The 24,038-nt window shown below is 40.3% G+C and overlaps 1 protein-coding gene across 3 annotated transcripts; it reads right to left on the reverse strand.

Annotated features, from left to right (window-relative positions):
- Positions 1 to 1,573: 1,573 nt before the first annotated feature.
- On the reverse strand, positions 1,574 to 23,826 carry HERPUD2 (HERPUD family member 2). 3 transcript variants are annotated; one of them, XM_071561402.1, is made up of 8 exons: positions 23,379 to 23,826; positions 16,116 to 16,193; positions 12,680 to 12,793; positions 10,505 to 10,662; positions 4,833 to 4,955; positions 4,194 to 4,517; positions 2,916 to 3,030; positions 1,574 to 2,588 (listed from the first exon to the last, which is right to left on the reverse strand). In XM_071561402.1, the coding sequence occupies exons 1-8, from the start codon at positions 23,523 to 23,525 to the stop codon at positions 2,427 to 2,429; spliced, it is 1,221 nt and encodes a 406-aa protein (XP_071417503.1). In that variant the 5' UTR covers positions 23,526 to 23,826; the 3' UTR covers positions 1,574 to 2,426. The 3 variants fall into 3 exon arrangements, with proteins under 3 accessions (XP_071417503.1, XP_071417504.1, XP_071417505.1); XM_071561403.1 differs by lacking the exon at positions 12,680 to 12,793; XM_071561404.1 differs by lacking the exons at positions 12,680 to 12,793; positions 16,116 to 16,193.
- Between the last annotated feature and the right edge of the window lie 212 nt (positions 23,827 to 24,038).

A 24,038-nucleotide genomic window follows, 5' to 3' on the forward strand; every position in this document is an offset into this window, starting at 1 on the left:
AGTTCTTTCCTTTTCAGCTAAGTGCACCACTCTAACCTCAATCTGCTTTTCAATGCTTACTTCATTATTTATTCATCATGACACCTTCTCTTATTTTTGCTCCTGCCAGTATCTTTCCTCTCTACCTCCAACTCTTCAGTAATGCTTCAAATCTCATGATTATTTCTCACTCATTTTCCTCAGTAATCATATTTTTGCTTGTCTTAGCTCATATCTAGGTAAGCTGCAGAAGCTTGGTTGTAGGATCTTAGGATGTTCTCATGAAAAGTCTGGCCTCTTCAACCAGTCTCTCCAGCTCTGTGTTCCAGCTAAAACTCTGGGAACATCTCTCTCAACATCTACCCAACTGCCAGGATCCCCCATTTCACTGTTTCTATCTTGTAAAACCTGTCCACACATTTATCCTTGTCTCAAGGGAAAAAAACAGTGACAATTCCACACTTTTTAATGAAACCAGGGCTAACAGTGTAAGAGCAGATTTCTTAATCTAGTCTGCTAACAAGAGAGAGCTGCCACCAATTGCTTCCTACAGCATGGAAAACAAACAGAAACATTAACAATGACAATAATAAGTAACAAATGCCTACCAATAGCTGGTTACTGGCAGGTCATAATGGCACAGGTTACAGATAGACTAACACCAGGACAGAAACTAAAATAGACTTTTGGTAAAAGTGGGAGGGACAGCACACAGGTCAAACAAATAAAACTTCAGTGCATTCCAGCAATGTCTTATGACATCCAAGACTGCCACCTCTGACATTCCTTTAAAAAATCTAAGTTTTTGTAACAGCCCTTAAGTCCAGTTAGATCCACCCACCAAACTAAAAAAGTAAGATTTCATGGACAAGGTTTACATATTTTATGTTTACATAGTAAAGAACCTAAAATGAGAGCAGCTTTCCATAATAAAAATAGGAGGAAGATATAATAATTAAACAAGACTTATTCATCATTGCTGCCTATATAGCAAATAAAATAATCGATGCTTCAAGATTTACATTTATATTTCTCTTACTCTGACAGACAGAATTATTTTTTACTCAAAAACACTGTATTTCACTTAAGCAGTTTAAAACCATTGTTCAAATTTGTTTTTTCCAATTGAGTCAACTTTAAGTAAGGCCTAGAAATCCTGACAGATGATTCAGTCTACACCAAAAGGTTTTCTTTGGGTCTAAAACTTTTCTGCATAGCTTCAACAGTTTGACATAGGCAACTAAAAAATAAATTCCTGTTTCTCACTTGTTCAGACCTATTAAAGAACTTTGCCCTGTGCTTGGAAATGAAAGTTGGAAAGGCTTTCCTTTGGTTGTAGTATACCAGAATCTTTACAGACTCTTTAAAGTTAGACAGCATGTGGTAACTTCACTGAGGAACAAAACCAAATGTACCTTCTCAGCTATGATTAAAACCTGAAGAAAGCAACCAAAACCATAACATAGCACTGTGATACTATTTCATGTACCATTTTCCTTTTCTGAGTTTTAACTAGGTTAATGAACAATTCAGACAGTGTGCTGTTGAGGTCATACCTGTAACTGTGTAGACACTATGATAAACACATCAGTCAGTCGGTAATGCCACCATGATCACTTTATTCCACTCTCAAATTAATCGTATTCTTATCCTTAACGATGCACTATTTAACCATTTGCATTCAAATATGCATATAAACATCCAAAAGAGTTACCATAACAGTTTTTATTAAAAAACCTAATGTACATGGTTTTTACCCCAGAGCAGCTATATTTTCCTTAAAAAGTACTGTATGTATCAAACATTTAAGGTTTATCCCATCATTGTCAATTGTCTTTGAAGAGCTGTCAAACACCTCCAACATTAATGAACTTCAATACAGTTTCAAGAAAAAGCTTTCAGCTTTTTAAATAAAAATGTTTAGTACTTTGTGGCATGAAGACAACATGCCATTAACAAGTGATCCTTGTGTTTACAGCATTCTCTCAGGAATGATGCAAGTTCCAAATCCCATGTGAGAATTCATACCCTGCATAAAGCTAACACAAGATAGATTACTCTGATAAATAGATAGCATTTGGAAAGGTCTGTCAACATTCAGATTTTTAACAGCTCTTTAAAGAGGTAATGGTGCAGATTAAGTACAAGCTTTTTGCCTCAGTATAACACATATTTGAAATTAAAATAAAATATGGAAGACCAATATCTTTACATTTTATTCTTCAGAAAAAGAAGAACCTTAAAGAAAGCATTTAGTAGTCCACTTGTGCTTAAAATATTCAATGCATGAGAAAGCCAAAAGAAAAAATACACATTTTTGTACACCGTGATCAAAAAGAGAACATTATAAATTTTCAGAAATTGCACTGTATTTAGAACACTCTCTAGAATCTGCTCCACTTCTACGTGTGGCTACTGAGGCTGCCTGACACAGTTCCTTTTCCACTTTAATTGCCAACCTGTGGAGGCCCTTCAGGGATGAGTGATGTGAAGAAGGTTGTGATAAAGGACCAAGCAGAAGCCATGAATCCAGGCTGCTGCTCTGTATTGCCATCTTCACCTGCATCTTCTCCACTGTCTTCATCAATCCCATCGTCCATAAGTCGCTCCTTTAAAAACAGAAATTGAAGCAATTCAACTGCTTCTTTTCAGAATTCTGACATAAGGTAACCAGCAGTATCTTTCTACATTAAATGGCTTCTCTCAGAACAACCTCCTGAAGTAACTAGCATGAAGAAAGTCTGGGATTGAAGCAGAGATAATCAGGAATTGTCAGACTGGAAAAACACAGAATTTAAGCAGCAGGCACAACCTGAGAACAATGCTGAAAGCTTTCTGGTTAATCATTTCATAAAAGTTCACTTCCTGTCCAGGCATTACAGCTTACTTTACAATACAGTACACAGGAGTCTCAAAAGACATCTGCCCTTACTCACCATCTCTTCAAGATCAGGATTATTTGCATGTTGCCCATCACGGTTCACTTCTGCATTATTGGCTGCCTGTTGTTGGCCTCCCTCTTGTCTAAAGGGAAACCATCCAGCTTGGTGTCTATGTAAGAAAGTGGAACAGTTGAAAACCTCTCTTTTGAAAGGAACAAAAAGACTTTTCTGTGATGGCTAACTACTGCAGTAAATTCTTGGAGTACTTTCAAATGCACAAAGTTACATCCATTTTTCTGTAATTCTTACTTCTAGACTGAGTGGGTATTCTTTGATGCCCGAGTTCAGAAGAGTCTTGCTGTTCACAGCCCTCAGTTCCACAAGACAAGTAACATACCATGATTATTAGGGGATTAAATATGTAGAATTTTTTTTTGTATCCTCCATTTTTACCTACTTAAGTTATATAAATTTTCAAAGGCAGCCTTAATTTCCATAGCTTAAATTTGATTTTCTGTGGAAAAACCAAGGCTTGAACTACTACATTGCCACTTTAAATGGAATAAGCCTTTCCTATAATTTCAAGTGCCTATATTCTGATTTTAACCATCCTATCTGTATGAAAAACAGAACAGCCCTTATAAGAATTGAGACTACAATATGACATCAATCCAAAGTGTCAAATGTCACTGCCGTTTTTCACTTCTATTTACATCACTAGGATGTTTTCATATGCAAAAGGAAGTGATGATAACAGTACTAATATTTCTTAATAAAACATTGTGCGCTTAGGTCTTATGCCATGTTGTAAAGTTTAAGTCCCTGCAATTCTGCCAGATCTAGTACCCACTGTCACAGTATCACTACTTTAACTCTGCCTAATAAGACTTAATGAAAAGATTCCATCTTAAGATATTTTTGAAATAACCATGAGCTTAGCTCTGCAATTTCATATCCAAGAAAGAAGTTTAAGTTTATGCAAGTATATGCCTGACCTGTATGAACTTCCCTCCCCTCACTCCCACTTTCTAAATTTTCATCTCACATTTCTGCATTTCCACAATACTGACCTATTAATATCACCAACATTTAAGAGCACTGTGTTTCAGGTATAAGTGTTATCCCACTCACTGTAAAAACGTTTTGAGAATTATTTCTTTCTTTACATCAGTTTCTCTACTTGTTTGAATTTTTTTCTAACAGACACACCCTATTGTAAAGGAGCAGTGTCTAAACCTTTGCACGTGGATAATTTTTAATTTAAAATGGACTACAAATTAGCACCGTGCTCCACATCTCCGATCTGCAGCTATACTCAACTGTAGTACTCACAAATAAACCAGCAGCATGGCTCCCATGACCATGACAAATCGACTGAAAGAAGAATAGAAGTATACAATGCTCAGAAGAATTGCTGCTCTGGAGAATGTGTACATCCAGTCCAGCCAGTCCCGGTTGAAGTCCTCTTCATTCACTACTGGGCCACCCTGTGCATTCATCTGCACATTTGGGTTTACAGGCCTGTTCTCCTGGACAGCTACATTTGGCACTGCCGCGGGCTCGTTTGCAGGAGCACGTTCTGAATTGACAGCCTGGGCAACTGCAGATCTTGCTGGCTCAGAGCTGGAAGTCACTTGGGCTGAAACAGCAGCTTGGCTAAAAAATTTAAACATAAAACTCATTCATCAAAAAACATGCACTGTAATTACTAAGCCTAGTCTTGTCTTCTTTTCTACACTAGTAAAAACAAAGTTTCAGACGTAACACGTGTCAAAAAAACCTGCATCCTCCCTTACATCTTTATTAATACATTAAATTCATTCCAATCTGAGACTGGATTTCATAATTTGCTTACAAAACTAAGTATAAACATTAGAGCTAGACAAAATAAACAGACATTTTGATCCTGCAAACAACACTAATACATTCTCTTCATTAGTGTAAGTCAGTACTAAGATAACACAGACTTACTATTGCATGTAGTACTGACGTACATACATCTGTTGCCACCATATCATCTGTAAGGGACTGAACGCAGGATACATAGAAAATCCAGCAGGAGCACCTTGGCCTGGAAACTGGTTGCCTATATTGCTAGAGAAGGATTTAAAGAAAAATATTCAGCTCTAAATGGCTACATTTATAAAATGTACCAGCATTAAAAAACAATTAAAGTAGCATCTTTCCTCTCATGCCCCCCCTAAAATAATGCACTGAAATCACACCGAAATAACATGTAGTGAGATCATCCAATCCTTTCAAAAAAAAAGCAATATATTTTCATGAGATAGAAAGAGTATTTAAGTTTTTGTACTTAGTCTGTCACTAGTTGCATCTCTGAACAAAATCATTTTGAAGATTTTTCAAGAAGTGTGTTAACTGTAGAAAATCTTCCCTACAATTCCTTTTAAGTTCAGGGGACATCCTTAAAGGTGCTACAGGAGCTGTAAAGGGAAATCTCATTATCTTATACAGCTTTCTTTTAAGCAATACCTGAAATATTACTGTGATCAAAGATGTGAACAAACGAACATGAGTAAAACCAACAAACTAATCTTTCAGATACAGCTTCTGAAGATTGCAACTAATAACACTGTGAAGGATTTATTTCTTTCAATATTTTGAGCATAAATGACTCTCCTCCCTGTGGGTGTTTAATTCCAGTTCACATGCAAGAGATAAAACTCCTGTACAAAAGTTTTAGGTTTGGTTTTATCTGCTTTTAGGCTTCTTAGCCTCTCTTACCTCCTAGGGCATATAGCATGTTTTGGCAAGATTTCCAACTCTTTCCCAAAAGATTTTGATGTAGTGAACTGTAGCAAACCAGGACATCTTTCAGGACAGCATGAGAGTATAAAGCATGAAGAAAAGTTTATTCAGACTGCAGGCAGCAAAAGCTGAGACTGCTGTAATTGTACTGCAGACTACACCTGTTCCCTAAGTAAGGCACTCCCTGCAAAGATATCACCAAGAGAATTTATTAGTCTACTAGGCATTCAGATATACACAACATGCCCAGAAAGAAAGATGGGAGGAAGACACTAAAATCTTTTTTTCCATGTTACACATGAGTAAGTATTTCACTGTCATTCTGGACAAGAGCCTGCCATGCAACTCCATGACTTCCGCTAAAACTGCCATGTTTGTATTTAGTTATACCTTGTTTTGACACTAGTTTGCAGTGTTAAAAAAAAAAGAAGGCAAAAGTACTCTCTGACACCAAATGCAAACAGATAATCACAGGCAACACTCCAGGTTTATTTCAAAAATTGCAAGGGTGAACTGGCAGCCATGCAGATGCTATTTATTTATGCATAATTCACATGTTGAAACAGCAAAGTTGTCAAGCTGCTACTGAAAAACACTGATCATGATGTACAGCTGCAAGCTTTAAGAATGTGTTTTTCTATCCACTGAACTGGCAAACACAGAAAAGAGATTTTTTCCAAAATTCAAAAAACATTTGACTCTCAAAATGAAAAGAGGATTCAAATATTCTGCGTGGGTGTCATTAAGTTCTATGCTGAGACAAACCACTGAGCAGTGTCTCAGTTTCAAGCAGGCAGAGTATCAGGTCAGGTTGTGAACAGGCAGGACTTTCAGCTCAGTCACCAGTAACAAGTGATCCCCAACTTGCCTGAATGAGTTCTGAGGGAATTCACCAGTTCCTTTCCTCACCAGATACAAATCTTTGTAATAGCTGTGTTGAGCTGAACAAAAGCTGAAAGGCCTTAGGCTAAACGCTCACCCTTAAAGATGCATCTTTTAGAAATATCACCAGATTCGAGCTTCTCCTTTCTTCCAAACTCTTTTGAAAGTTTTCTTGATGTCAAAGCTTAGTAGTAGATTAAGTAACCAGTCAAACATGAGAAACCACAGAAATTCAGTTTTGTCATGTTCTTTTCTTTTTCCAATAGCTTTTCTAGATGTGTCTTTCTGAGAAACAGTTCTTAGTTTTTCAAGATAGGGTTCAATGAATAAGCAAAAATACACTGGCTTACAACTGGCTTTAGGCTTAAAATGACAACTAGTACAGCAGTACTTTGCTCATCAAAAATCAAAATTAAGCAGATGTTATCAATTATTACAGTTGCCAGGGTATTAAGTTAGATTTATGAAATTCAGAAACTGCTCTAAACAGTGTAATACATTCCAGTGAGAAGAACCTCCCAAAAGGAAGAGAGCAAAGCAAGCTGGCTTGCTGTTTAAAGAAAAAGGAAAGTAGCACATACTCTGTCCTCATCATCTTCCAAAAGGAGGAGAAAGAGGTAGGAAGCAGAGTATTTCAAAAGAATGGCAGCAACAGCACAATAGCAAAAAAGCAAAAACAGTATCTGTACAGGCATTCAAAGACTGGAGAACAAAGTAGAACAGACAGTAGGAAAACAGATAGCCAGAAAACAGTTCAAATTGTAGAGAGAGCTTCAGAATATTCTGAAAAGACCCATCATGCTCCTTAGGACGGCTGGAAAGCTCAGAATTACTTCTTTTGGTCCATGGAAGACACTCAAGATGAGCTAACCAGCACTGAATTGGAGTGTATGATCAGAATAATTAGCTACCATCATCATAAAGATACTGCTCACCCCTGGTGGAAAATAAGACTCTATTCAGACTCAAAAGCTCATTCGTTCTCTCTCATCTGCATGATTGACAATAACTGGGCTTGCTTAACCTTGACCCACAGACATCTCATTTAAGGTTCCTCTTATGTTAGCCTGGGACATCAACTTCAAGCAGTATTTCAAATCCTCTGCTATGTTATTTGCTACTTAGAAAAAACACAGCAAGCAAAGGTGACTGATGCAGCAAGGTATTTATGTGCTACAACATGCTGCACACTGTCAGGATATGATTCTGTTATTTGCTTTCAAGCATGACTGTGTACACAATATGAAAGTGTTTCACTAGATGGGCCACCCACACTTGACAAATAATCTCTCTGCCTTGATGCTTCTTGTCTGTTTATGCTTCCAAGCACTCTCCAATCTGAAATGCAAGCCACTTCAGGACTGAGCCCATCTGTTCTGTTTGCACCTCCACAGCACAGCAGGGCCCAGAGCCATCACCAAGCCCACAGGAGCAGACAATGCTGGGCTTGCTCTCCACAGCTGAAGACTTAAAGTAAACAATATTCGGCAGAGAGAAAGGACTTCACACAACGAACTTATGAAGTTTATAGTGAAGACCTTTATTATACAAAGCACATGGTTTATATAGGGTTAGAACTATAGCTTATTGGCTAAAAGGAGTTACACACCACCACGCTAGAAACTTCAATTGGTTAGAACCCGTATCTCACAAGTCCCATGTTCATATTATTTTATCATGGCTGTTTCCACACACCTGCAGAGCTCTATGGGAACCTACTGTGTGAATTCCTGGGGTGTACTCCTCCTCCCTACCAGCCAGCCAGCAGCAGCTGAGCTCCTTGCTGCTTCTGGCTGATAGCTAAGTGCCACAGGGATTGTGCAGGCTGGCTTCAGTCTTACAGGATCTTATACAGATCTGAATTGCTCACCTGTGATTTTACTGTAAGAACAAAGACTAACTTGGTATATACAAAAACTGCTTGTCCAGTTCCACCACAAGTTTAGATTTTCAGAAAACACCATTTGCAAAAGCTCAAAAGCAAAAGAAAGTTTTAAATTGTTTTCTCTGTAATATTTAAACAATCTGAATTACATGCTGTTTTCCCGAAGGGTATTCAACTCGCACATTGAGGCTTTGTGCCAGGAACTGAAAAACCATCAAAACCATAATTTAATCACTTAATATTCACATTTCTTATTTGCCCAAATCAGTTTACTAATGGAAGCACTGCAAATTGCTGAAGAAACCTGACCCTCACATGCATTTTCAAACACCTGGAGACCTTTCCCCATCAGTAGTGCCTACAGTTTATCATGCAGCTAGAATAGAAGTGTTTGGGCATGAAAATGCACAAAGCAATCCTAGTTTCAGCTGTGAATCCTCACTGCTCCTAACAAGTCTCAATCTCTGCATAAAGTACTAAAGCTAAATTTCATTGCCCTAAATGATGTTTAAGAGAGCAGCTAAAAAAACAGAGGGCATTTCTTGCTGCTGGAATACAAGCAGCAATGCCCTAAAGCAAAACCAGATGCATCTGAGAAGATTACTGAAGCATTAAAAATGGGGTTTTCAAGAAGAAAGCAGGATACAGCAGACAATGAGCACCGATTATTTGAAGTTGAGCAGAGCCAGTGCCCAGCAGTCTACAAAGATCTACTTTAAGTTCTGACAGCATTCCCTTAAAATACTTTAAAAAAAAAAGGCCTAAGATTATTTAAGGTTCATTTATTTTGGCATTTCTGTTAAGGTTGTGAATGCACTCCTAAAAAATTTCAAGTCACTTCCTCTTACTACAATTCTGTTTGCACCACAGAACGCTCTTGGATCACCGTCTGGATTCCTTTTGGATTACACAAAATTGAAATACATGATTTAGGTGCGCTACTAATGGCAGCTTGGCCACAAACAGGACCCTGCTCCAGGTATCCAGGCTGGATATCCAAAGACTGAAACTCCTGAAGTAAGTGCAGTGTTGAGGTCAGGTTCAGGCTGCAAATCTGTTCCTCTCAACTCACACTGCACTGACAGAGCAAGTAATTTTTAATTGACTTTTAAGTTACCCTTTCTTTCAAAGACAGCAATGTCTTCCAAACTGACACATCACACTATTTTATTTGAATTATTTCAGTTCAAAGACTGAACGATGGTTCTGCTGCCTTTTTGAAGTCCACAGCCCATCCAGTTAACCAGGCATGACAAAACTAGAGTACATTTATGTGAAAAGCTGATTAGAAAAACATTAAAACTTCCTACTGGTTAGTCACTTACATGATACAAAGCAAGTTGCTTCCAGAATTAATATACATTACACCAAACAGCAATCTTGGCAGTCAGTCTGGTCTCTGTTGTAAAGGCAGGTGTGACTTCCGTGAAGATGCACAGGGTGTCACAATAACATAAGTGTTCCACCCACTGCAAAGACTATTTCTTCCCAGCAGACAGCACATTTCAGAGAAGAAAATTAAAAAAACTTGAAGGAATTCAGGATGAAAACTAGCAAGAGTAGTAAAGTCTAACTGATCTAATTAGAGGATGTAATTTGAAATGAAACAAAATAAACTTGCAACAGTTCTTGGCATGATTTCTTTCCAGCAACAGAAACGATTGTTACTGTTAGCAGGTTCATAGCCTAATTTTCTCAAAAGTAAGTTTCTAGAACCTACACAGTACTGAGAAAGTACCTTGTCAGAAAGAAAACTTGAAAGTGCTCCCTGAGGAAATGACAGGAAATAATGTTGTAAGTTATGTTACTAACTACATCAACTAGAGTAAAGCATGGACTTGTGTCCATGAAAAGTTGAGGGCAGAAAGCATGAATAAAACATGAAAAAAACCAGCCTGAAGGGGAGCACTAAGGACACTTCCTCTTTGATCAGCTCCTGGCTAAAAACACTGATGTCCATATGAAAAATTGTTTCTAATGTGACTTGGGCTTCAAGGTGAACTAGCCAAACCATTTTGCAGACTATGAAAGGAACACAATTGCAAATGAACATTTAAAGTACTTGAAAGAGCATCAAAGAGCTGAGGATTGGTTCAGTCTCACTTACCCTTGCATTAAGTAAGGGAACTGGTGGCTGGGTGTGGGATTGCTTTGTGCTTGTGGAAGATTCCGACGCCTCACTCCATCTGCACGAGTGTGCACAGACGTAGATGAAGCTTCTTGGTTTGTGGGTGAGGCAGCAACTGATCCTGAACGGTCTGAATTCTTAAAAATAAAATAAAGTTGAGGTTGTGGATCTTTTTGCCACAGTTACAAGATTACCTACTGTGTCTTAAAAAACTTTTTAACGTTTTGTTGCAATGTTCTATTGAGAACGGAAACACCAGGCAAGTCTTCTCGGGTTTTATCAGCTCTGACAAGCCGTAGTAAAAACAGAAATTCAAAATTACACACAGGTGCACATGTTAAAAAAAAAAGTTTTCAGAAAGACTCAACACCTGATAAGTTCCAGAGAAAACCACAAGTCACTGGGCATCAGTTTCAAACAGCTGAAGCAAATTAAAACTTAATTGAAAGAATATTTAGCAGCAACAAAAATTCTAGTGCCTATCATTAACAGCAGTAACTACAATCTCAAGATAGGACTTTATAGTCAGAGATGACACTGCCAGCAGAGGCTTAAAATCCCATTCCTCTATCCTTGTCTTCAGTTACCCCTTCTACTCTTCATCCTCCTCACTGTGCCAGCTGCTCAATCCGAATTGCTGCCAGTGGTAATAGGGAAGCAGCTACGAAATACTGAAGCTCCCAAAACACACCTAAAACCAGCGTGGCAGATCTTGAATACTTTCCACAAATCAATACTTAATTCTGGAAGGACAACAGCTGGCTCCTAAATTGTTTATCACCATAACAAGACTACAACTTGGCCACTGAGATGTGTTATTTCAGGACTTATTAGTAAGTCCTCAAAATCTGTTGCTAAGAATTACTGTACTGTTTACTCAGTAGGAAAATCCTCTTCAACTTTGACAACTCAGGAAGTGAGGAGGTGCAATTACTTAAGACATCCACATCACATTTGCCCTACAAAGGAAAACAAGAAAAGTTTACCACTATACAGTGGAGGGAAGGGGATGTAAAAATGAAAAACAAAGGGAAGGACAAAGGCCATTCAAGCTTTGAATTTAGGCTGTTTTCTTCAAACTATTATGAACTGAACACTGTGCATGCTGCCTGCTTTAAGCAGTCATTAACAGTTATTCAAATACAACATTTACAACTGATCTACACAGCAATAAAACAATCATAAATAAGGACCCCTGAGTCCTGCTTGCAAACAGAGATATAAACACGGCCTTTGAAAAGATCTTTTAACCACTGTCTGTACCACTGCCTAAACTGCTCATGTTTCTGACTGGCACAGTCTGACACAGTTCCCATCTACAGCAGAATGAAGACACAGCTCAATACTGGAAGGGTATTTTCCATGTTCTGACAATCAACACACCTCACATGAAAAGTACCTACAATGGTATTGTGAACACCCCTTTCTGACCAACCTCCAAGGGTCAGTCAGTGAAACTGCCAACTCTGGAAAAAGCCAAGAATTACAGCAATGACTACCAAGTCATCAACAGAAACCTTCACTGCACTTAAACACAGCACAAAGATCATCAACATTTTTGGAGGGTATGAAGAGGGGAAGGCTCAAACTACAGCCAATAAATGTGTTGTGTAAACAGTTTAATTAATAAAAGTGTTAAGCACACTTTGTAGTTCTCACTGTGCTACAGACACTGACTACCTTGAAGCTCATACAAAAGTACTGGCCAATTCCTGTCAACCAGAATGAACCCTGGCCAAGGGCACTATTCTGACTGTTTTCTCTTCAATGGTACAAATTTTCACAAAATAAATCTGAACTTAAGGGTTTTTTGAAATTCTGAATACACTGCTTAATTTTTGCCAAACATACAGGGATATGGAGGAAAAGGAAGATGTACTTTTCAATACAGTGTTAAAAAGAAAGGACAGCTTAGAGAAAACAGTACTTTATCATCTAGGAAACATAACTGTATTACCACTTGAAAATGGGTCATCGTTGTTTAAATAAAATTATGCCCTTAAATAATCACATCTAATTGTACAAATTCATATGGCATGCTCTACTTTCAACACACTGTTCTATGGTCAAATATAAAAAGTTACAGGAGAAATTAATGGAAAGTTTCCTTAGCACAGAAGAAATTCATGTCCTGTGTGTGACAAAAAAACTCACTGAGCTACTGCTGGAGGTTGAAGCTCCGGGACCTTCTCTACTGGTGCTGGGTTTTGGAGAACTTGGGGGTGTCCGGGAAGTACACACGAGATGAACCATATGATATTCATCTTGCTAAAAATTAAAGAAATTGAAGAGCTAAAGCAACAATATTTGAAAAATTTACAAGCAAAATCTGTCTTTAAAGATCCACTTTCAAGGTTGCATTTGGAAACACTAAGGAAACATTACACAAAACAGAGACCCCACAGCAACACTTCAGTCTAGCACAAGAGAATCCTACTCTTTCACAGCTAATGTTTTCTTGGCAGCTGTCCACATTAACATACAGAATATCCACTTTATCCCAGTTCTCCCTGGAACCGCAGTACAGCAGAACCTATGGAAGAACCCTGGGAGAAACATGAGGAAGTGTATCACAAGATTTAATTATTTTGGAAAAATCTGAAACTTTTACAGGGCTCAGTTTGCACACAACTAAGGACACTCATATTTGCAGTGATATCTCATGAAGAGTGTTATTCAACAGACATGAGGGTACATGAAAAATGGAGGTGCTGGAATTCCACAAGCAGACCAAGATAAGAGTACCAGCCACTGCCTTCACCTCACTCCTGTCTAAGCTGGGGTCAAGCCTAACCTGAGGACACCCAACTGAAGAGCCCCTGCAGATGTTCCACACTCAGGGAATGCTATTCAAGGTGACAGAGGTGGCTTAAGTATTCCTAAACATTTGACAGTGAGGAGCAAATGAGTAGCACCACTCAGCTGGCACCATGCCAGCATGTCCATGCCAGTTCTGCATGGACATGATCACCCTCCAATCTGAAGCCCTTTCACTGTGCCAGATTAACACACTCCCCTATACGGCCATAGCAACAGAAGAGCTGCGACTGCATATTCAAACTGCACACTGCAGCTTTCTCAGTAACCAGATTTGAAACAAAAAAGAAACAAAAACACCTCTGTCCTCTTCTGAAATCAGTATGGTGCAGGCAAGCTGCCAGTTTTGATGACATTTAGAAATATGGTGTTTGGAGGGGGTTTTTGAAACTACAGAAATAGAACATGTTAAAACACTCCTTTACCCACTTGTTAAGTTTTAATCTCTAGAAATAAAGAAAACTAGGGAAGTTATTTTATACAGCACTGTACATTCTGCTAGCAGAGCTGATGTGCTCAGAGTCATTTAAACTCTGGCTCAAAACTCAAGCACAGCCTCACTACGACAGTGTAATTTCTCACCAGTCAGGGGCAGTGACCAACCACCAAAAGCACTACACAGGGCACAGCACTCTGACCATGCCAAACGCCTTTAACCCAACTAGTCACCTTCCACCTAGGTAAGAATTAGGACCCTGGGAAAGGCAAGGGAGGTCAGACATATCACTGGTAAGCTCACAGTGTGCAGCCTTATTAAATGTGACAGCTTATTGTAACATTCTGCTGTTCATACATAATGTGTTGGACACCTCTATGCTGGGAGAGTGCCACAACTTCCAGCCTCGAGGTTTTTCATATCAGTGACATGACATTTGTCGGTATCACAAAGCTAAACTGAGAGATTTAGTAACTCCTCAGATAGTATTAGGAATTTACGGCTAATCAAGTAGGAAGAATATGGCAGAGAATGAGATCAATTTGTGTAATCATAACCTTTTTCCAAAATCTCTTACAAGCTTGAGCACAACAAACTCCTCTGCTTCCAAAACAAATTTCTATCTTTGTGCCTAAGGCTGTGTGTTTTCAAATTAATTAAATTTAACAAAACCCAAGGCATATAACTACTAAAATGCCTTGAAAGTCAAGCATAGCCCCTGTACTGTGAATGAAGACATTAGTTAGAAAAGTTCTCCTCTAGCACACAAGCAAGGTTTGCTTTCTAAAACCAGCCTGCTCTAAGCAGGCCAAGAACATTTAAGGGACTCAAACTTCATTTTGTCCCTGACAAGCAAAACTTAAGATTTGAGACAAGTTATGGAAACATTTTCCTGAACCGTTCAGTGGCACAGGACATACAGGTTGGCAACAGTTCAGCTTCAAGTTTTCTAGTAAATCTATACATTGTAAATTGTAACCACTTTTTGGCAAGCAATTTAATCCCATTTAATAAATTATATTTCAGAGTAACGATTACAAAGTAAGAGCAGTGTTAGTCTGCTGAAGCAACACTCAAGATTCCTCTGCAACTGTTTCTCCATCCTTCATACTGAAGTTCAGCTGCCCATTTTTTATCTCCTTCAGGGATTTTCCTCCACACTAAGTATTCAAAGGTGACCCATCCATTCATGCAGTTAGTACATGGATTTTTATCTCAATAAACTAAAAAAAAAAGTACCATTACCAACACCCCAGTACTGAATTACAGAGTTCACCTATTTCACAGGGTTAAAAACTGTTCAAGGACCTGAAGGATTGCCCCAATAACAGCTACTGATGTACTCTGAGCTGTTAACAAGGAGTTTGGACTACTCAATGCATCGTGGTTTCTGTCGCCATCAAAGCTGTAAGAAAAGTTCTTTATAATCTACCCTAAATACCTTGTTCTATAAAATTTTAAGAACTTCAGCTTAATGAAGTCACTATTACTTGGTATCATCATAACCAAACTATTTGAACCAGTTTCAGAACCAAGTATATGTAGTCCCAAATTTCCTAAATGAGATGTCCTGCATATTTAGGATTGAGATTTAAATGTTGACTGAAAAATCCAAAGTCAGATTAACAAAATTATTTTTTCCAATAAGAACCAACAGAATAAAAAAAGAAAGAAATGAAAAGAGCAAGGACCAACAAACTTCATCAGGAATGGTTAATTGCTGACAAATCAAAAATAGGAAAACAAACAGCTTTCCAAGGAAGGCATTTGGGAATTTAGAATTCTGGGTTTGCATATTAATTATATTATTATATTAATGCAATATTAATTTGCTTACACAACTGCCATTTTAATGCAAGATCTGGATTTGAGTCTGTACAAGATATCAAATTACGTCCCAAATCCACACAAATATGTTACATTATCCCATTTATGTGACTCTGGTAACTGCCTGAAGAAGTCAAGGCCAGACTGGATGGAGCTTTGAGCAATAAGGTCCAGTGGAAGGTGTCCCCACCCACAGCAGGGAGGTTGGAATTGGATGATTTATAAAGGTCCTTTCCAATCCTTGCCATTCCATAGCTCGATGATACCTATCTCTTGTTTAGGACCTCATAGCCCACCTGCTCTCCCACTAATTGGGACATGTCCACAGATACCACAATCCTACAGACAAGGGATACTTGAAAACATATTTTCCAGAACATACCAACATTATATGGTTACATCTCCCAATATAACAAGGAGAACTTGAAGCTGAAAAACACAAATCTAAATTCCGATTTCCCACCAAAGGGGGTTCAATCAAACATCATATGGTGTTGACATAGAGCTTACTTTTCTGAGAACATCTTTCAGCTGCAGATGGTCAGGAAGGAGTCTGCCAGAATACACCAGTCTCTGATCCTTTGTAGACTAGGAGATGGGGACAAAGAAAGGCATTTAGCTTTTTTGCTGCTGTACAGGTGAGAAAACCCCTTAGAAGTCAAACCACCCAAATCAGCCTTACAAACATTTCAGAGGCTTCACACATCCAAATTAATTCTGCAAAAGAATTCTGCTATTAAGCACTCAGCAGGAGTGTCATAACAATTAACACACTTAATGGCATATGCTGATCAAGAAAACTTTCTGGTACATTCAAAAATTCCTTTATGTTAGTCATTTGTTCTTTACCCTGCTATTGTTCCCAGGCACTTTCTGAAAGTACAGATGGACAAGTGGTTGGGGCAAAGACACAGAAAATCACCCTCCAAAACAGTTAGTAGGATGACAAAAAGATAATTAAAATATACAGAAAAGCACAGATTCCTATGTTTTTTGACAAGGAATTTCTGTTGTTAGTCCTTTCCCTCACCCTCACCCTTCCAAACAAAAAAACATTATGAGAGAAAACAAGGAGGAAAGCATTAAAATCATGAAGTGGCAAAAGCATTTTTTTAAGGTAGCCTTCCAACTTGGATAACTTTTTTTCCTATTCTTACATTTTAAAGTAACTTAGTATTGTAAACAAGGAGTTTATTTTTTTTAACTATTGATATGCTATTCATATGGTATGCACTTTATCTCTGTTCTGTAGAAGAGTTCAATGACAAAACAATTATAAAAGGAAACATTTTGGGGACCTGTCTACAGCAGGATGTCCAGCACACTAAAGCAAGCAGCTTACTTGGTTAAACAAAGAAAGGAAAGCCTCAACCCCACTAAGTTCAGTTTATGCTGTCAAAAAAAGTTGTAAATAGTCTTCACACTAGTGGGTCATGAACATGCTGTAACTAAGTGAGCATACAGCTTCCTTTTTTACAAAAAAAATAAAGAGCTCCCAAATATTCACCAATGTTGACAGAATTTTAAAGAGAACCCAATCACCACACCAGTTCAGTTCAACTACTGCTTACGCTCTACATGAATTCAGTAGCATTTATCACTTTAAAGACAGCACTAACACAAGCAAATGCTAAATGAAGAAATCGCCCAACATCAGTGGAACAGACAGGCATCAAATATTTGAGGAATTTCCCCACCATGCAAACAGCATGTTACACATCTCCCCCTTCTATCCCAGCCTTTGCTGCCCACTCTGCTGTCCTGCTCATACTGAGACAAGGCTGGAGAAGGGACTGGAGCACAAGTGCTGTGGTGAGAGGCTGAGGGAGCAGGGGGTGTTTAGTCTGGAGAAGAGGAGGCTCAGAGGTGACCTCAGCACTGTCTACAACTCCCTGAAGGGAAGTTCTGGCCAGGTGGGGGTTGGTCTCTTCTCCCAGGCACTCAGCAATAGGACAAGGGGGCACGGGCTAAAACTCTGCCAGGGGAAATTTTAGCTGGAGATCAGAAAAAAAATTCTTTCCAGAGAGAGCAATCAGGCATTGGAATGGCCTGCCCAGAGAGGGGATGGATTCCCCATCCCTGGAGGTTTTTAAGGTGAGATTGGCCATGGCACTGAGTGCCATGATCTGGTAAAGGGACTGGAGTTGGACCAAGGGTTGGACTTGATGATCTCGGAGGTCTTTTCCAACCCAATTGATTCTACGATTCTATGAAATAACTGAGACCCAGATCTCTGTGATTAGAAAAAGCTTTCACAGAAGTTCTGACAGGTTTTTTTCTTGCCACAGCCCCTCTACAGATTCCCAATAACTTAACAGAATATAGAAAGGTTGAGGAAATGCCTTTTTTTTTAACCTGGAAAAAAAGGTCACATCATTAAAATAAAACAGAGATACTCCAAGCAATAATTATAAAAAGTACACAGTAAATCTGAGTAGCATTTGCTGTAACTTTTTCCCAAATTCATACTCTGCACACATGATTAAACACATGTTTTTAAAAAGTGAGTGCATAACCTGCCCTATATTGAAGTATTTATTACTTCTATTTAAGAATAATTTTCTGTATTATTCTGCATTTTACTGTATATTTAATTAGTGGCACAAGACACTAACATTTTTATAAGTTTCACAACACTGGGAGCAGTTATTTGCAGCAAATTGATAAAATTCTGCAATAAATTCAACATCAATGTTGTACTGTTTCTATTTACATTTAAAACACCAACAAAAATGCCCAGCTCTCATTCAGACTAACTTCTGTGGAGCTGTATCATTTTGACTGCTCCTTTCAAGCAGGAACAGGCTGCTGACAGAAAGCAAGCTTACTTGCATTTTGTAATTGGGAAAGGCCTTCTCAGAAAACCACCCAGAATTTTCAGCATCAAGATTAAAGAAAACTTTAATTTCCTGGAAATTAGAAACTTGTTGCTTTAGAACGACCAGTGCAGCTAGAAGAAAAATCTAAGGATCCTTGTTTCTGGTCCTGAGACAGATTATCTGGGGATTAATTAGATAAACACTTAAGCAAATCACAAGTACAAAAACTGCTCAAACTCCAAATATTTGAATAATCATCCAACAAGGCAATAGAGTGTTGTTCTGCCTGTCCCATTCATAACACAGCTTTCTACATTGTAAAATTCTTCTCCTTAGTGCCCATGTATGAGCCCCTCTTCTGCCCCTTCTACTTAAGTATCTTCTCAAACACAAACCCAAGTAACTTTTTAAATATGAATACAGAGGAGAAACCGCTTGATTAAAATGACCCCTCAGAGTTGACTACACAACCTTCAGTAATGCGTTTCAGCTCCCTGCAAAATCACAAAAGAAAAGGTTAAACACACGCTGAGGTTAATCATATCAAACCAGAGACATTAATGGGGAAGATGAGGACTTAAACCACCACACTCCTCCCTATGTAACTTAAACACCTATCTGAGCACTACAGGATAATCACTTGCAATTTTCAGAGCGAGAGCCAACCTGGAATTCTGAAATGTAGGGGGAGGCCTTTAAATGCACGTGGAGGCAGAGGTGATTTCCGTGAAAACACAGTAACTGACATAAAGTAAATAGAAAAGGCATTCAACCCATCCTGTGCCAGGGGAGGTTTCACTGCCACACCTCCTGCCTTAGGAACAGCGGGCTCACTGCTGGCCCAAACATTGAGCTGGGATGGAAGAACACTTCACAACACACAATCAGAGTGACCCCATTTTCAGAAGCAAGCACAGAGCATCAAATTATTCTAGAACCCAGAGTTTAGAGCAAGATGAGAAACAGTTTGCAGTTCAAAATCCAAAGTGTATTTAAAACTAAGAATTCCAGAGTCAGTGTTTTTTAGTTCCATTTTCCAAGCAAGACTTCCTTTAGTCAAATCAGCTCTCTGCAGCACATGCCCAACCACCAAACCTAAGCTAAGGCAGCACAGTCCTTTAGGAGCACAGGCCATCCCTGAGCTGTACTGCTTCAGTTACAAGATGTACTGTTTTTGTTCACTCAGCCTTTCTCCCATTCTTCCACAGGAAATAGCAATCCAAGTGACCAGATCTGGTTAAAACTGAAGGTAAAGTATGTAGGTGTGTATTGCCAGACTTCGCTAATGCAGATTTGGGCAGGGCTCTCCCCACGTGCCCTTCCAGCCTGCACAGTGGATTTTTTAGGTAAGGCTCAGCGTGCGCAGAACTGGCCCCACCGTTTAAGTCCCAAGGTCCATCTGCCACGGCCCAGTGAGCTTGGACAGTGACAGGAAAGTTCTTGGGACTGTCACAGCACCCGGTACTGACCAGGGCTGACCCTGCTGAGCATCCAAGATCTGACAGGATGGGATGGCAGGGAGGCTTTAACTGCCAGGGGACGGTCCCACTGAGACTCGAACTCTGGTCCTTGGGATTCAGAGTCCAGAGTGCTCTCCATTACACCACGGGACTGCACAAGAAGGCAAAGTATATGCTGGATGACAGGAACTCCAGGAAATGGGCAGCAGCAGTTTTAAATCACTGTTTATGGGTATAATCAATGCAGCGGTTGATGCACTGAAGGGAAGATCTGCCAGACTGAGACCCACGGGCTGATTTTACAACCACCCTGTGTTATTTTACATACACGTTTCTTTTAGGGGCAGGTGGGGGTTGGTCTCTTCTCCCAGGCACTCAGCAATAGGACAAGGGGGCACAGGTTCAGGCTCTGCCAGGGGAAATTTAAGTTGGAGATCTGAAAAATATTCTTTACACAGAGAGCAATCAGGCATTGGAATGGGCTGCCCAGAAAGGGGATGGATTCACCATCCCTGGAGGTTTTTAACCTGAGCTTGGCCGTGGCACTGAGTGCCATGATCTGGTAAAGGGACTGGAGTTGGACCAAGGGTTGGACTTGATGATCTCAGAGGTCTTTTCCAACCCAATCAATTCTATGATTCTATAACTGCAGTGCTTGCTCCACCTGAGAAAAAACTGGTCTGGTCAGGAAGAAGAACACTATCTGTGTACATGAACATTAGTACAGACTCACAAATAATATAATACAATTCTGAAGCTACTCAGCTTATTCAATTACTTTGCAAAGTACACCAATGTTAACAGCAACTAAACCAATTTAAATCTGCCTATATTTGAAATTTTTATGTATTTAGTAATTTACATAAATTAATCTGGAAATATCACAAACAACACTGCCTCAAGGTCTAACTTCTCATTTGTCTGTTTTAACCACCTCACATTCTGAAGATATGCTCTTAATAAATTGCAAATTTAATTACAACACTTACCATCAGTTTACTCACTAACTTGGAGAGGCACACATGAGAATAAAGTTCAAGTCACACTGAAAACTTAAAACACTACATACAGCAGTGACAGGAACTCATTTCTGTTTTACACCCTCAACTTCAAAGGCCTGCACTGAAACTCTGTGTTCTGAGGTTCTCTGCTTAAAATAGCATTGTAATAGAAGTTATTTCCAGGACCTATCATATTGAGGGAACACAGAAATCTGATCAACAAGCTTTTGACACTGATCTAGTTTAAAAGGAAAAAAAAGGGTGGGGTGAGAGAGCTCCTAAAAGCACAAAGATTTAAATGAATTTGAAAAAGCAGTAGCACTCCACATCAAAAACATATCCAGCCAAAAGGATACTTTCTGATTTTACTATACACTGGAGCCATCCTTTTAAACACCTTTCTCCTCTGCCATGCTATTACTTTAATTTGAAAGGTACTGTGTTCAGTTCTGGGCCCCTCAGTTCAGAAAGGATATTGAGGTGCTGGAGCGGGTCCAGAGAAGAGCAACGAGGCTGGAGAAGGGACTGGAGCACAAGTGCTGTGGGGAGAGGCTGAGGGAGCTGGGGGTGTTTAGCCTGGAGAAGAGGAGGCTCAGAGGTGACCTCAGCAGTCTAGAACTACCTGAAGGGAAGTTCTGGCCAGGTGGGGGCTGGTCTCTTCTCCCAGGCACTCAGCAATAGGACAAGGGGGCACGATGGGCTCAAGCTCTGCCAGGGGAAGTTTAAGTTGGATATCAGAAAAAAATTCTTTCCAGAGAGAGTAATCAGGCATTGGAATGGGTTGCCCAGAGAGGTGGTGGATTCACCATCCCTGGAGGTTTTTAAATGCAGATTGGACGTGGCGCTGAGTGCCATGATCTGGTAAATGGACTGGAGTTGGACCAAGGGTTGGACTCTATGATCTCGGAGGTCTTTTCCAACCTAATCCATTCTATGATTCTATGAAATACACTGTGATCGGTTATTAGTTTAACTGCAAGTACAGTAAATCCAAATTAAACTGGAATTACTGAGATAATTTTTACTAAAGAAACTCACTATGCTTTAACCCAGAACAATTCTGGGGATTCTGAACTAGTCACTTAAAAATGAGAGGCATGCTGAGGAATCTATTTTCAACAGAAGAAGGACGTTTCAGGAAACTGAAATTTAATACTGTACTACTGTTTAAAGCCTACAGTGCAACATGAAAACCTCTTGTTCATTAATGATCCTTCCTTCCAGGAGCCCAATTTAGCAAGATCACAGGATGAGTCAGAAAACCAGTGTTTAAACACAAACATACGTCATTGGAGTTGATTCTAGTGAGGAGGAGGAACCAGCAATCAGCTGGAGTCATGTATTTGTTTTTCACAGCAGAAATGCCCTTTCAGCAGAAAATTACTCACAGCAATAACTATACCCACAAACTCTCCAAACTGCTTAAGAGATCTCGATGTACCAGCAACACAGCCCAAGTTGCTGACTGCTTTTCTTCTTCTTTTTCCAAAAGGCAGAACCCCTCTTTGAGACATAAAGCTGCTTTTTACCTTTCCTCTTGAAAAAACCCAAATAGAACAACAACAAAAAAAAACACAACAAAAAAACCCCAACCATGACAGCAATTCTGTTGGTAAATACTCACAATTTACAATATAAATTAAACTTTTTCCTGATGTTTTCTATAGCAGGGCCCAGGCCCCAAATGCTGCTGCAGTGTAGAGGCAAAGTCACTTTCTACAGTTCTCTGGAACAATTTTTTTAATGTACCATTCTGCATGACTGCCATTCTAAACAGGTACAGTATTAACTATTATACCTATGTTTGTTTTTTTCATAGCCTCTTCTTAATTGCCGAATTTAACACTGAAAAGAATTCACAAATAAACCATATTTTCCTCAGGAACTAAAAAAGCTGCAGGTCTTTATATTAAGTTTCAAAATACAGTCACAGCTGTCATACAAGCTTGCAAAACACCTATGCACAGAATTTTCAGCATAACCTCAAGAAAAATACCTTTTCTAAGAGGGAGTGATAAGGAAATAAATTCAGAAGTTGTTCAACTGCATGTTTCAAGTCATATTATGAATAAACATCTACTTCACACTTCAGTGAATTCAGTAGATGGCGTTAACCTCAGGTATATCACTTACAGTAGGGAGGGCTCTCACATTTACAAAAATTAGTCTTAAATTCTGTTAAGTGAGATGCCTAAACCCCAGCTCCCCAAAAAGCTGTATGAAGTACTGGCAAGCATCTTTAGCGAAGCCTTTCAAGGATGCTGCACTGCGATCTCCTCGCACCGTGCAAAACAGCAGCCACTTCTTATCCTATTCCAGCTTCCCTGGGCGCAAAGGGCCGGCCACCGCCTTCGGGCAGGTCACTCCTTGCAGCTGGGCTCCTGTTTACTCCTTCTGCAAGGTCCAGGCGAAGTCCTGAGCGCCCGTGCCCGAGTTAGGGCAGTGCCAGCCCCGCCAAAGAGGGCGAGGGGAAGGGGCTGCCCAACAACTCACCGGCTTGCTGGGGTACACCTTGGAGAGGTGCGCCTTGAGCTTGCCCACAGTCCACTCCAGGAAGCAGCTGATGGTCTGGTCGGTGTATTTCTGGTTGGGGGCCTTGATGATGAGGGTCACCGGGTGCTGCACCACGCTCTGGTCCATTCTGCCCGCCGGGCCCGCTCTGCTGCTCCCCGGAGGGACACGAAGCCGCTCAGTCTGGGGGGACACGGGCGGGCTCAGGGGCCGGGAGCGAACTTCCCGGGGGAGCTGCGGGAGCCCATCTCCGTGCCGGCGCTCCGGGAGCCGCAGGGATCGCAGCCCCGGCCGAGGGGAGAGAGCGGGGACGGGAGCGGGGATCGCCGCTCAGCTCGGGCCGCTCCAGCCACGGCAACGCCTCGGCCTCGGGTCGGCACCGCCGCCCCTGCAAGATGGAGGCCGGAAGCGCCGCCGCCGCCGCCGCCGCGTCCCCCGCCCTGCGCCGCTGCCCCCGCCTGGCACCGGGGGGCGCCCGCGGGCCGGGATGGGAGGGAAGGGGATGGGCTGGGAATGGAATGGGCCGGGCCGGGCTAGCATGGGGGGCCGGGCCAGGACAGGGATGGGATGGGGACGGGATAGGAGGCCGGGCCGGGCCGGGCTGGGCTGGGCTAGGCTGGGCTGGCGGGACGGAATGGGGAT

Source organism: Pithys albifrons, chromosome 7 (assembly GCF_047495875.1).
Source record: "Pithys albifrons albifrons isolate INPA30051 chromosome 7, PitAlb_v1, whole genome shotgun sequence".
Lineage (NCBI taxonomy): Eukaryota > Metazoa > Chordata > Aves > Passeriformes > Thamnophilidae > Pithys > Pithys albifrons.

Excerpts from the sequence above, each read along its gene's own strand:
- HERPUD2 (XM_071561402.1), bottom strand. The coding sequence starts at position 23,525 with ATGGACCAGAGCGTGGTGCAGCACCCGGTGACCCTCATCATCAAGGCC. Across the intron at positions 10,663-12,679 it reads CAACCTCCAGCAGTAGCTCA|AATTCAGACCGTTCAGGATC; the intron begins GTGAGTTTTTTT and ends TTTATTTTTAAG. Across the intron at positions 3,031-4,193 it reads GCCATGCTGCTGGTTTATTT|ACACCAAGCTGGATGGTTTC; the intron begins GTGAGTACTACA and ends TTTCTTACATAG.